General features: G+C 39.2%; 2 protein-coding genes across 2 annotated transcripts in view; one reads left to right on the top strand and one right to left on the bottom strand.

The window, feature by feature from the left end:
• The window catches only part of ARMC1 (armadillo repeat containing 1), a 34,917-nt gene extending 26,969 nt beyond the window's left edge, over nucleotides 1–7,948 (bottom strand). Inside the window, exons 1-2 of the mRNA XM_022595289.3 lie at nucleotides 7,725–7,948; nucleotides 3,983–4,203 (exon numbers count right to left, since the gene is read on the bottom strand). Coding sequence (XP_022450997.1) covers nucleotides 3,983–4,165 — 183 coding nt within the window. The 5' untranslated portion in view covers nucleotides 4,166–4,203; nucleotides 7,725–7,948. The remainder of the gene's footprint in view (nucleotides 1–3,982; nucleotides 4,204–7,724) is intronic.
• A 226-nt stretch (nucleotides 7,949–8,174) lies between these two features.
• The window catches only part of MTFR1 (mitochondrial fission regulator 1), an 80,045-nt gene continuing 75,040 nt past the window's right edge, over nucleotides 8,175–13,179 (top strand). Inside the window, exons 1-2 of the mRNA XM_022595286.3 lie at nucleotides 8,175–8,628; nucleotides 8,724–8,795. The gene's annotated coding sequence lies outside the window, so the exon portion shown is untranslated. The remainder of the gene's footprint in view (nucleotides 8,629–8,723; nucleotides 8,796–13,179) is intronic.

Here is a 13,179-nt window from a genome sequence, read left to right as displayed (position 1 = left end):
GCAGAAAAATATGACTTATAATCAAGGGGAAAAAAAAAATCATTAGAAACAGACCAAGATATGACAGAGGCAAAATAAGAAATAAAAGCATTAAAATAGCTATTATAATTATGTTCCATATGCTCAAGGATGGGTAGAAACACCTAAGTATCGTGTGAAAAAAAATGGAAGATATTAAAAAGACCCAAATGTAACTTCCAGAGGACAAAACATAATGTCTAACATGAAAACCACAGTGGATAGGATTAACAGCAGATTAGGCACGATAGAAAAAAACATCAGTGAGCTTTAAAATGCAGCAATAGAAACCATCCAAAACGAAGGACTGCGAGAGAAAAGAAAAAGACTTAAAGAAAAAAAAAAGGAACAGTGACCTGTGGGACCACATGAGGTATCTAAAACACATACAACTGGAATCCCACGAGAGGAGTGACAGGGAAGAGACAGAAAAAACTTGAAAGAATGATGAATCACAATTTCTCAAAATTGATGAAAACTGTAGATCCAAGACCAACAAATCCCAAGCAAAACAAGAACAAAACCAAAACGCAAAGAAAACCATCCATATTAAGCACATTATAATCATTTGCTGAAAACCATTGATAAAGTCACAAAAGAAGCCAGAAAAAGGCTTATATATTATATGGAGAGGAACAAAGGTAAGAATCACAGCAGTCTGCTCATTAGAAATAATTTGAGCCAGAAGATAAAACAACATCCACGGGACTTCCCTGGCAGTCCATGGTTAAGACTCTGCGCTTCCAACGCACAGGGCATAGGTTCGATCCCTGGTCGGGGAACCAAGATCCCACATGCCACTCGGTGTGGCCAAAAAAAAAAAATGAAAAAAAAAAATGAAACATCTTGTAAAGCACCAGGGGAAAAAAGCCAAGAGCAAAACTGCATTACAGGGCTTCCCTAGTGGCGCAGTGGTTGACAGTCTGCCTGCCGAGGCAGGGGACATGGGTTCGTGCCCTTGTCTGGGAAGATCCCACATGCCGCGGAGCGGCTGGGCCCGTGAGCCATGGCCGCTGAGCCTGCGCGTCCGGAGCCTGTGCTCCGCAATGGGAGAGCCCGCAACAGTGAGAGGCCCGTGTACCGCAAAAAAACAAAACAAAACAAAACTGCATTACAAAAAACGTTAAACTTCTTCAGGCGGAAAATAAAACACACCAGTAGAAATACAAATCTGTATTAAGAAATGAAGAAGGGCTTCCCTGGTGGCGCAGAGAGTCTGCCTGCCGATGCAGGGGACTCGGGTTCGTGCCCCGGTCCGGGAGGATCCCACATGCCGCGGAGCGGCTGGGCCCATGAGCCATGGCCGCTGAGCCTGCGCGTCCAAAGCCTGTGCTCCCCAACAGGAGGGGCCACAACAGTGAGAGGCCCGTGTACCGCAAAAAAAAAAAAAAAAGAAATGAAGAACACCAGAAATGGTAAATATAAAATACACTTGATTTTTAAATCTTTAATCTCTTTAAAATAGCTTAGAGTAAGAGAAAAAAAATACTGTAGATTTTTTAAACATACACAGAAGTAAAATGTGTGACAAAAAATAGCACAAAGGATGGGAGAAGGAAATGGAAATATACGGTTGTAGGATTCTCACATTATACATGAAGTAGACTGTAACAAGTTAAAGATGTATAATGTAAACCTAGAACCACCACTAAAAAAATTAAAAACAAAAAGGTATAGCTAATAAGTCAACAGCGAAGAGAAAATGAAATTATGAGAACACCAACATATTCTTCAACCTCTCTGGGAACTCTGAGCCCCTGGCTCCCTCTACTCTCTCCTTACTAGGTCCCTCCATGACTTGACTTCTCTTCCTATTTAGCCCAGCACCTACAGTCTACTGTTTCAGCTACTCTCTTGCCAAAATCCTAAACTTCCTTCATTACCAACTTGCCTGGCCAAGAATCAACCTCAAACAAATCCAACTATCTGGCTCTCAGGGCCTATGGCAGGCCTGAACCAGGGTGAAAAAGGAGTTTCATAAGCTGTAAGCCTCCTATCAATTCAGCGTTACCAAACTAAGCAGTCCCTCAACGCTTGTGAACAATCTCACCATCGTCCTCAGTTAGCAACCTTTCCCATTTTCTGTACCAACTGTGAGAGCCTTCTCCTCAAACCTTTCCCACTTCAGCAGCCCCTTGCCTTCTGAATTTAAATAAGTTCAAGACTAGTCTATTTAGAATAAACAACCCCCTTCAACCCCAAGTCTCTGTCAAGAGACCAACACACTCTCTCTCCTCTCACCCTTATTCCAATTCTCATTGAAATAGGACCCAAACTAGGGGCCACGCAAATTTCCCCATTTGTTACTACCGTTCACTCATACTAATGTCTGTTTTGCCTAAATAAACGTCATTCTATGAAAGTAAAATAGGAAATCTGTATTATGTACTTTGATTTCTGAAAAGAAACAGCCTATATTATTTTTCTGTATGAACTTGTGAAATTACACTAAATGGGAATCGATCATGGGTCCTTAAGTAAAGGACAATGAGTTTAAAATTTTCTATGACAGTAATTTTCTTTTAAACTTTTTGCTGTGAAAATTTCAGAAGACACAAAAGTAGAGAAAATGTGTGGTGACCCCCATGTATCCATCATTCAGCTTCAACAATTATCATCCACTAGGCAATCCTGTTTCATCCATCTCCCCCGCCGCTAACCACACTGGAGCATTTTATAGCAAATCTCACAGAACATATAATTTCATTTGTAAATACTTCAGTATATCCCTAAGAAGTTAATGTTTTTTAAAAAATTAACTTAATGATAATACTATTATAATACCCTGCAAAGCAATAAGTGGTTCTTTAATATTATCTACTGTCTTGTCCACATTCATTTCAAGTTATCTAAAAATATGTTTATGGTTGATTTGTTCAAATTGGGATCCAAGTCAGGTCCACATATTATACCTGGCTGATATGTCCCTTAAGTCTCTCTAAATCTGTAACAGTTACTGCTATGCCTTTCGCACACCCCAACTGCCTTTTTAATGCAATTTATTGTTCACTGAACTGGATTATTTGTCTTCCAGAAATTTTCACATTCTGTATTTGCCTGATTGCTTTGTATTGTTCTTTATCATGTTTCTCTAGCCCCCACATTCCTCATAATATGGTAGTTCCTTGTGCATTATTAGCTATGATCCTGTATATTTTCTCTTTTCTTCTCCTTTATCTTTCCTTCCCATCTTGTATTAAAACAAGTGCCACATCCATCTACTAATGAACAGATAAACAATCTGGCACACCTATATAATGGAATGAAGGAACCATAAAAAGGAATGAAGTACTGATACATGCTACAATGTGGATGAACCTTGAAAACATTAGCTCTGTGAAAGAAACAAGTCACAAAGACCACATATTATATGCTTCCATTTATGTAAATATATACAGGCACTTCTGCCAGAGATATACGCAAATACAAAGAAACAGGAAGTCACGGCTGCTTAGGGAAAGAGGGTGGGGCTGAGAAACAATAAGAGCAGAGTTTCTTTCTGAGGTGATGAAAATGTTCTAGAATTGATGGTGGTGATGGCTGCACACTCTGTGAAGACACTAAAACCCATCGAATTGTACACTTTAGGTGAATTGCACGGTATATGATTACATCTTAACAAAACTGTTACAAAAGAAAAACAAAACCATAAGTGCCTCTTTGAGTGTCTTTCTGTACTGATATAATATAATCCTTAAGATTTCTTCTTAAGTGAAAAAAGGAAGTTGCAGAACATTCCATGCATGTAGTATACTACCATTTGTGTCAAAGAATAAAAACAATATAGTATGCTACCATTTGTGTAAGAGGACTACACGTACATGTTTGCACATACAGAAATACATACAAACTTACTATTATTTGCTCTACACTTAACTTTTTACCACGTCATCTAATACTTTTTCAAATTCTCCTTAATTTCAAAATTATAACACTGAGACTGAAATTACTAAAGGCAACTTACAAGCAGAGCCGAGTGGACGACAGGGGGGTTGGGATGGTCCATAAATAAAATAAGGCCGGGCAGACATCCCTGATCCTGGACAATGGCTCTACGGTTTAATGGATCTGCTGCTAGATCCCGGAGCTGGTTAACTACCGAGAGAGCATCAGGTTCTTCATTCATGGTGGAGGAGGACGAATTCATCTTCTATGCCATACACGTGAACAAAATCTTCTTAAATTCTGTAGAAATGGTTGGCAAAATTAGTTCTAGACTGGTGAGGCATATTATGGCATTTGTTAAATAATCAGAATCACAGCACTTTCAGAAAGAAACAGATGAATCTAAATCGCAAAAACTTAAGCATTTGGCAATTCCAGTCTGAGAACATAGGAAGCTAACTAACAACAACAAAAAATCAAGTTATTTATGTGTGCACAATGTTTAAAGAACATATGTCATCCTCATTATTCCAATAAACTTTTTAGCAATACATATTTTAACACCAAAGTCACAATAAACAAGATCTTTACAGTTCAAACTTACAACCTTTGCTACACTTCTCAAACTGTAACACTGCCAGTGTTTTTTTCCTCTAGAACACTTCTGGAGCCTAAGACAAGTGTCTCCGAGAAAAGTGGCTGGCAGACAGCTTTTTTTCTAAATCATCTGTGAACAAAACCCAGTTTACTGGGTTTACAAAAGATAACATCCCTTAAGAAGGAGGGAGTCAAAGAAGGTCATGAACAAAGAAGCCAAGAAGGGGATCTTGCCCTGTGCCTCAGGCCAGTGGAGTCTGCGAGATCAGGGTGGATCTGAACCGAATCTAACCACACCTATCCGTCCCTGAGTGGGCCAAACTCAGAAGAATGAAACAGATTTTGAGGTGAGGTAATTCATTTGGCAGATAAGGAAACAGTCACAGAGAAGTTAAATAATTTGCCCCAGGTGACAAAAGCTAGTTAGTATAGAACTGGGCTGAAAGCTTATTTATTATCTCCTAAACTGGTCAGCAGTCGTTCCACTTCCCATACCTTCCTTTTAAACTCAGCATACCTTTTTCCCACAAAAGTAAACAAGATATTTTAGAAAATGTAACATAATAAACATACAAGCGGAAATACAAAATAACAAGGAATAATTTTCACAGATGCAGAAAGTTAAAAATAGTAACTTCCATTAACCAAGTTACACAATATATTTCTTATTAGGAAGAATATAAAGGTGTTGGGGGAGGAATTCCCTAGCGGTCCAGTGGTTTAGACTCCGTGCTTCCACTGCAGGAGGCACAGGTTCGATTCCTAGTGGGGGAACTGAGATCCCCATGCCATGCAGCAGGGCCAAAAAATAAAGAATATAAAGGTGTAAATACTTTCCACAAAGTAATGAGTTAGTTTAATGCTAATTTCAAAAACCATGCCAACTGGGGGAGGTGGGCTGGGAAATTATTCTGTAACTCCAGACAGCCTACTAAAGTTATTTGGGAGGAAAAAGGTAATAAAGCTGAAATGGTCTTCCCATATATTGAAATATACAAAGATATAAAGAGTAAAGCAGCAGTACGGGGTGGGAGGTAGTTGAGAGACACTTCTCCCAGGAAAGCTGTTTATACAGTCCATCTAAGAAAGCAGGCTCTACGTGAATCAGACCCTGGCTCCACCACTTGGTAAGTGTGATTTTAGGCGGGTCACCTGAACTCTTTGTCTCAGTTTCTACATCTGTAAAATGGGATTAGTCATAGCAGGTATCAAATGGTATACTGTCCAGATGAAATAACAATACACGTAAAAGGCTTAGGTGACACATTCTAAATGCTCAATAAATAATGGTTGCAAGTTACATGGGGTCAAAAATCAATGAAAAATAGTAAGATTATTCAATAAAGGGTATTGGAATAACTTCTAAGCAATTTAAAACCACTGCTAAGATCTTTAACTCGTAACACATGGGGGAAAAAAATCATATCCCAGATAAAATACTTTAAAAGTTAAATTTTTGAAGTTTTCAAGCAAGCATAAAATAAAGGACTCAGAGAAAACAAGGCTTCAACAGGATAGTATTTGGCAGATAATTTTCTCAAAATGAAAATATAGTTACTTCAGCAATTTTAAAAAGGATTTAACAAAAAAGCAATAGACTGAATACTGTACACAGAAATAAGACGGAAGGGTTTGCCTCTTAGGTGCTTCTATTATCAACATCCTGAATATTGCTGTTTACAAGCCAGCTTACGCATCATGAACTTTATGTGCTGTCACCAGCACAAATTCTGTCAAAAATGAAAACTGCAGAACCAATCACTGGCCCAAAGGTCCAAGAACCAAGTCACATTTAAGAACCAAATACCCAGAGTAATGGCCTTTTGCTTACAACACTGGCCTTGAAACTGGAGCGCTCCATTCTCATCTAAGGAGTACTTAGAGAACCACTCAGTGGGAATGATTCTTAAAGTTATAGCCTTTCCTGTTCCTTTGAGATGAACAAAAGCCAAGAGTTAAAACTTCTAACCTTATCAGCCCATTCAGAAGGAGAGGGCTCAAATTAGGATCTGCCCAGGAAAATGTAGGGAATAACACAAGGTATACCTTTTACTTTCTCTTTTGTTTAGTTCAATTCGGGCAAACAAATCCTTATGACAATGAACGCACCCCAAACTTTAACAGGCACTCTGATCACCTAAGGGATCTTATTTTAAAAAGCCAATTCTAATTCAGTAGGTGGGGTGAGGTCTGAGAGTCTGCATTTCCAACAAGCTCCCAGGTGAGGTCTATGCTGCCAGAATGACGCTTTAAAAAGCTAGGAGTTAAGTGATAGATGGGAGGCACCTGTAATTAGGCAGCTGCCTGAAAAAAGCTAGGAGTTAAGTGATAGATGGGAGGCACCTGTAATTAGGCAGCTGCCTGAAAAAAGCTAGGAGTTAAGTGATAGATCGGAGGCACCTGTAATTTGGTAGCTGCCTGATTTTCTTTCAGCCAAGATGTACCATTCAACTCAAAGAATTATTTAGCTCTCATATACAGAGTTTAATATAAATACACAGAGCTACACAACCACAACTTAAATCCATATTCAGTTAAGCGAGTTTTTAAAAAAATAACGTAAGCAGTGACATCAAATCTGGCTTGCCCTTTACTAGCAACTAACTCTTTGAGAAGTTGGGTTACCTCCTTTGAGCCTCAGCTTCCTCTCATAATAATCCTGAGTGGTTGTCAGGATCAAATAAGAACTTCAGATGGTGCTAACAGTACCAGCAATTAGCAAACAAGAACGATACTTGATCCTGTGGGAACCTCTATTTGGCCACGTGTTGGGGTACACACATAAGTACACTACCACGAAAGGAGGTGCTGTAGACACAAACGCCCCCAAGAACTGTTTTTAAAATACAGAGATGTGAACGCTGGTCTCGCTTGAATGAAGCCGAACCCAACCATGTCCTTCTGCTCTTAGTAGACACGCAGGAGCATAAAGCTAATAGGAAGTTACTAAACAACAACCTGGAGGGATGAAGAAGTGAGATGACACCCATTAATAATGTTAGGGTTTGTGAAAATCGGACGTGCAGGGGACGAGGAGGAAGTGAACAAAGCTAACATTTTCCCAGGACACGTGGGAGCAGAGCTTTAAAGCGCCTGGAGGGACGCACTGCCTCAAGGCAGGCAGCGCGCCCCACCCAGGCCGACTGGCCGCCTGCGTGCAGGGGCCGCTTTCTGCGGCCTTCCCGGCTCCACCGCTTTGTCTGCCGTCGCTGGACCCTACTTACCGCTCCAGCGTTCTAGGAATCCGGAGCCTGCCGCAGCATCAGGGCCACACCGACGGATAACGTAGAGGAACCCAGCAGGCGCGGAGCGAGTCCCTCCTTTCGCAGACGCGGCCTCGGCGATGACAAACGACCCTGCTGACTTTAGGAGCCAAAAAAAGCTAGGACGCTAGCAGGGAAAGGCTTTACGGACTCTCCCCCATGACCCAGCCACCTCGGCCGGTTCTGCCCTCCCATTGGCTAATACCATTCCACAGAGTGTAAGACATCCAATCCGCGAAGGTCTTCTTAGACTAAAGCGTTCATTGGTGAACAAGGGAAATGCCCGAAGCGTTGAACAGGAGGGTCTAGGGAGAACCCGGGAAGAGTGAATTGGACCAAACGACTCTCCGTCCATTAAGCGCTAAGCAATGAAACGTGGTTCCCCCTGAGAAACCGCCGCGCTTTCCCGACTACAATTCCCAGCGTTCCTGCGGTAGAGGAACCTGTCCCCTCCGGCTTTCAGAAATTCAAATTGAACGTAACTTCTCCAGCAACTCTTTCAGTTCCAATAGGGCAGCTTTGTAATATTTCACTGGCTTCTGTGAGTCTTAATTCAGAATCTTTTCAAATTTTTTTCTTTTTACTGAGGACAGTAGCACTGTCTTCGTAGAAGCGCGAAGGTAGCAAAGTACAGTTTTTTGTTTCTTTTAAATAGAAACTTCTTTTTGGAACTTTTTTTTTTGTAAGGAAAAAGAGCCTTATGATCAGGGAATTTTCTTAAATTCGTGAAGAAGTATTTTTAAAACATTGTCTTCTATTTACTTTATCAAAGTAAGGGTTTAAATTCTTGTTCTATTCATGGCAGTCACTGAAGTTTTTGTTCTGTTTAGGTATACGTTTTATATTCTTTAATATATCTCTAAATGTAAGTATAATTTAAATCCCACAGGCCAGTCTGATTATAATCCTTCCGTTGCACTCAATAACCTCACTGAAAAAATTGTGAATTCTCTTTCACAGTTTGATTCTGCCACGTACTTCCTATATTAAAGTCCGAAGGAATTTGAGAGGCCTCTAATGAAGAAAGAGTGAGTGAGTATAAATATCCCCGGCTGTACAGTTGTCTCTCCTAATGTTTCTCCAATACTTTGATTCGTCTGTAAGTGAATTTAAAAACCAAACGGTTACTTCAGCCCAAATTCCTTTGCCTTCACTTGTTCTTCGTTATCCTTCTCTTCCTCCTAATAAGCTCAAGCAAAAAGGGGCAAATTTGAGTAGAAAAGATCTCTTTCACACCGTTTGACCTATAGCAAAAACACATCTGGCTGGTTTCTACTTTCCAAAGTCACAAGAGAGAGTGGTAGTAAGTGAATATTGAATCTAAAATAAAAAGGAGAAGAGAGATGGTGCATGATGTCCAGTGATAGAAGCACCAGCCTCATTTGTAAAAATCAGCCAGACCAATTAACTGCTGGAACTGAAAAAAAAAAAAAAAGAAAGAAAGAAATAGGAAAAAAGGAATCGTAAATGTAGAAAACTGTAAAAAATATAAGAAGTACAAAGGGCAGAGTCAGGTTAAACATAGCCCATTTGACTGAGTAAATTAAACTTTGTTCAGTATTGTTATCAAAAACAATAACCCAGGGAAATAAACTTGCTATTTTTGCTGAGGTTAATTTGTATATTAGAAAAGGAAAAGTCTTTTGGGGTTTTCCCAACTAATTATTGATATAGGTTTTTGGCACCAGTCAGAATATATGTTCAATAGAGTTTTTGACTTTTAGAAGTTCACAATCTAAAGTTAAATATAGTCACACTTCCACATATATACAATGGAATATTACTCAGCCATAAAAAAAGAATGAAATAATACCATTTGCAGCAACATGGGTGGACCTGGAGATTACCAAACTAAGTGAAGTAAGTCAGAGAAAGACAAGTATCATGATGTTGCTTATATACAGAATCTAAAAAAAAACAAAAGACAAATGAACTTATTTACAAAACAGAAACAAGACTCACAGACTTAGAGAATGAACTTATGGTTACCAGGGTGGAAGGGTCGGGGGAAGGGGTAGATTGGGAGTTTGGGATTGACATATCACATTGCTATACTTCAAATAGATAACCAGGGACTTCCCTGGTGGTGCAGTGGTTAAGACTCCACCTGCCAATGCAGGGGACATGGGTTCGAGCCCTGGTCTGGGAAGATCCCACATGCTGCGGAGCAACTAAGCCCGTGCACCACAACTACAGAGCCAGCACTCTAGAGCCCATGAGCCACAGCTGTTGAGCGCACATGCCACAGCTACTGAAGCCCACACACTTAGAGCCCGTGCTCCACAGCAAGAGAAGCCACTGCAATGAGAAGCCCGTGCACCACAACAAAGACCCAACGCAGCCAAAATAAAATAAATAAATTTATTTTTTTTAATTTTAAAAAATAGATAACCAACAAGGACCTACTGTAAAAAAATAATAAAAATATAAAATAATAAAGTAAAAAAATAAACATTTGTAGCTGGAAATAAATAAATAAGTGTAGTCACACTTCTGCCTTTACAGTATCAAAAAGACCAATTCTTCCTAGCAAACTGCCATTACAGAGAGTAGGTGACTGACATTAAAAAGCAGGGAATGTTAGGAAAGGTGGGAGGGAAGGAGACGCAAGAGGGAAGAGATATGGGAACATATGTATATGTATAACTGATTCACTTTGTTATAAAGCAGAAACTAACACACCATTGTAAAGCAATTATACTCCAATAAAGATGTAAAAAAAAAATCAGGGAATGTATTCACAAAAAATAATTACCAGTTTCATAAGCACTATGGATTGTAAGCCACAGGAAAGTCTTTTAAGGTTTTAAGAATTTATATTCCCATATTAAAAATGTATGAACTCAACACCAGTGAAGTTATACTACCTGCCATTGTGAGTCATTGCTTGTGTTTAACCTCAGGCAGGACACAGCTGGAATGTCAAGTTTCTCAATGGCTGTGTTGCTTAAGACACATGAATCACCTAATGGCAGTTTTATTAATTCAATTATTTAACAAACATTTTTGGAACACATACAATGTGCTAGAGACAGTCTTAGCAATGGGTTCAAAGATGAGGAAGAATATAATCACTGCCCTCAAAGAGCTCATGGTCTAGTGCAGTGGTTTCCAAAACTTTTTGATCAAGCATCCCTTTCAGCTTAAAAAAAATTTTCTGAGCACATAGCTCTGATATATGTATATGTATTTATTTATTCACAGATGCTATACATATACTGATGTAGACTTTAAAATATGTCAAAATAGAAAATTTTTAAGGATGAGAAATAATTATAAATAGAAGCACTGAATATAAAATTGTATCCATTATTACCTCATTTACCAAAATATTAAATTCCAGGTGGATTAAACACTCAAGCGTAAAAAATAAAATATTAAAAATCCTTTAGGGGGGCTTCCCTGGTGGTGCAGTGGTTGAGAGTCTGCCTGCCGAGGCAGGGGACGCGGGTTCGTGCCCGGGTCTGGGAGGATCCCACATGCCACGGAACGGCTGGGCCCTTGAGCCATGGCCGCTGAGCATGCGCGTCTGAAGCCTGTGCTCCGCAACGGGAGAGGCCACAGCAGTGAGAGGCCCACGTACCGCAAAAAAAAAAAAAAAATCCTTTAGGAAAATTTTGGAGACTACAGCAAAGAAGTAGGGGAGAACTTAAACGAAAGTGGGAACCAAGAAATTTTTATAAAAAAGAAGAAATGGTCATATTTGACTTGTTCTAAAAAAACATTTTTTTTGGTATGGAAAAAAGATACATAAGCAATGTCAATGATAATAGATTTGGGGGTAAATTTGCAACTCGGTGGGCAGATAGTAACATTCAAAAATTGATTACAAATTGGAAGTTCCCTGGCCATCCAGTGGTTAGGACTTGGTGCTTTCACTGCCGTGGCCCAGGTTCAACCCCTGGTGGGGGAACTAAGATCCCACAAGCCACTAGGCCAAAAAAAAAAAAATTGATTACAAGTTGTCAAGGGCGTAAATAACCCTATGGAAATTGGGTTAAGAATATAAATTGGTATTTAATCAAGAGAAAATCCATATGGCCAATAAACAAGAAAAGACATTTAAATTCACTTGTAATAAGGGAATACAAATTAATATAACAATGGGAATAATCACTTGATGCTGATCAGGCTAACAAAAATCAAAATGACACAAATTTGCTGGTGGGGATACTGGGTAGGAAGAGGACTCTCAGGTAATGCTGTGGAAATGTAAATTATTACAGCGTTTTAGAACACAATCTAGAAAAATCTATTATTAAAAATAATTTATATTTGATACAGCAATTCATTTCTCAAGAATCTAAACCACAGAAACAAAAAGCACCGGTATATAAAGACAGTAAGAACAAAGATGTTTATTGCAGCATTGTTCATGTTGGAACAACAACAACAAAAAAACCCTGAAACAACGCCAACAACATCCAACATCAAATGAATGCATATCAATAGTGGAATGTTTTAGTAAATGATGGTATAGCTAAAAAACGTGGACCATTATGAAAACTATATTAAAAGTCATTAAGAAAAGGAAATTAGAGCTCTAGGAAGAGACACAATGTTTAGTGATAAAAGTAAGATGCTTAAAATTATATGTCGTATGATCTGATTTTTGAAAACAATAACAAATATCCTACACATGTTTATATATCTTTATATGTTATTGTGTGAGCATGGAAAATATAGAGATATAATCTAGGTTTTCATCATATATTACATGAATAAATAGCATAGGATCTGGGGGACTAAGAACCCACCACACCAAGAAAAGCCAAAAATCAATTAAGTAACTTTGGGAATTCCCTGGAGGTTCAGTGGTTAGGACTCTGCGCTTTCACTGCAGGGGGCCCGAGTTAGATCCCTGGTCCTAGGAAAATAGGTTCCCACAAGCCACGCGACACGGCCAAAAAATTAAAAAATAATAAGGTAACTTTACTAGGGGGTTGTAAATGTAGTTTTATATATAATGCATAAATTTGCATTAAGTAAAATCATATATGTAATAAAGTGTATCTATGTGTTAGGTTAAAAGGCAAAAGGGTATTTAGCAGTTCCAAGGAGCTATTGTACTTTTGTAAGTATGAGAGTGACAAACTGGGGGTCACCAAACAGTCTGAGGAAGATACATAGGAGGCGGGAGGCTGGTGGGGCAACCAGTGAGCCCTACTTAGTGCCTCAGTGTCTGTAGGACCTAATTCAAAAAAGCTACATGGTGCCATATGGTTCAGACAAATCTGAGTTTGACTACTTCCTGGCTGTATGACTTTGTACTAGCAGTCACTTTGCTGCTGAGGACCTCAGTCTCTTCTAAAAAACAGAGATCATGGCACCTGCCTTCCAAGATTGCTGTGGAAATTAGTTAAAATAGTGTAAGTGAGAGCACCCAGACCAGTATCTAGATGTTGTTCCATAAATG

This window comes from Delphinapterus leucas, chromosome 17 (assembly GCF_059928025.1).
Source record: "Delphinapterus leucas isolate spDelLeu-1000000601 "Yukka" chromosome 17, BTC_Dleu_Yukka2, whole genome shotgun sequence".
In the NCBI taxonomy this organism is placed as follows: domain Eukaryota; kingdom Metazoa; phylum Chordata; class Mammalia; order Artiodactyla; family Monodontidae; genus Delphinapterus; species Delphinapterus leucas.
Note: the sequence above shows the minus strand (reverse complement) of the source record. Positions and strands in the feature narration are given on the sequence as shown.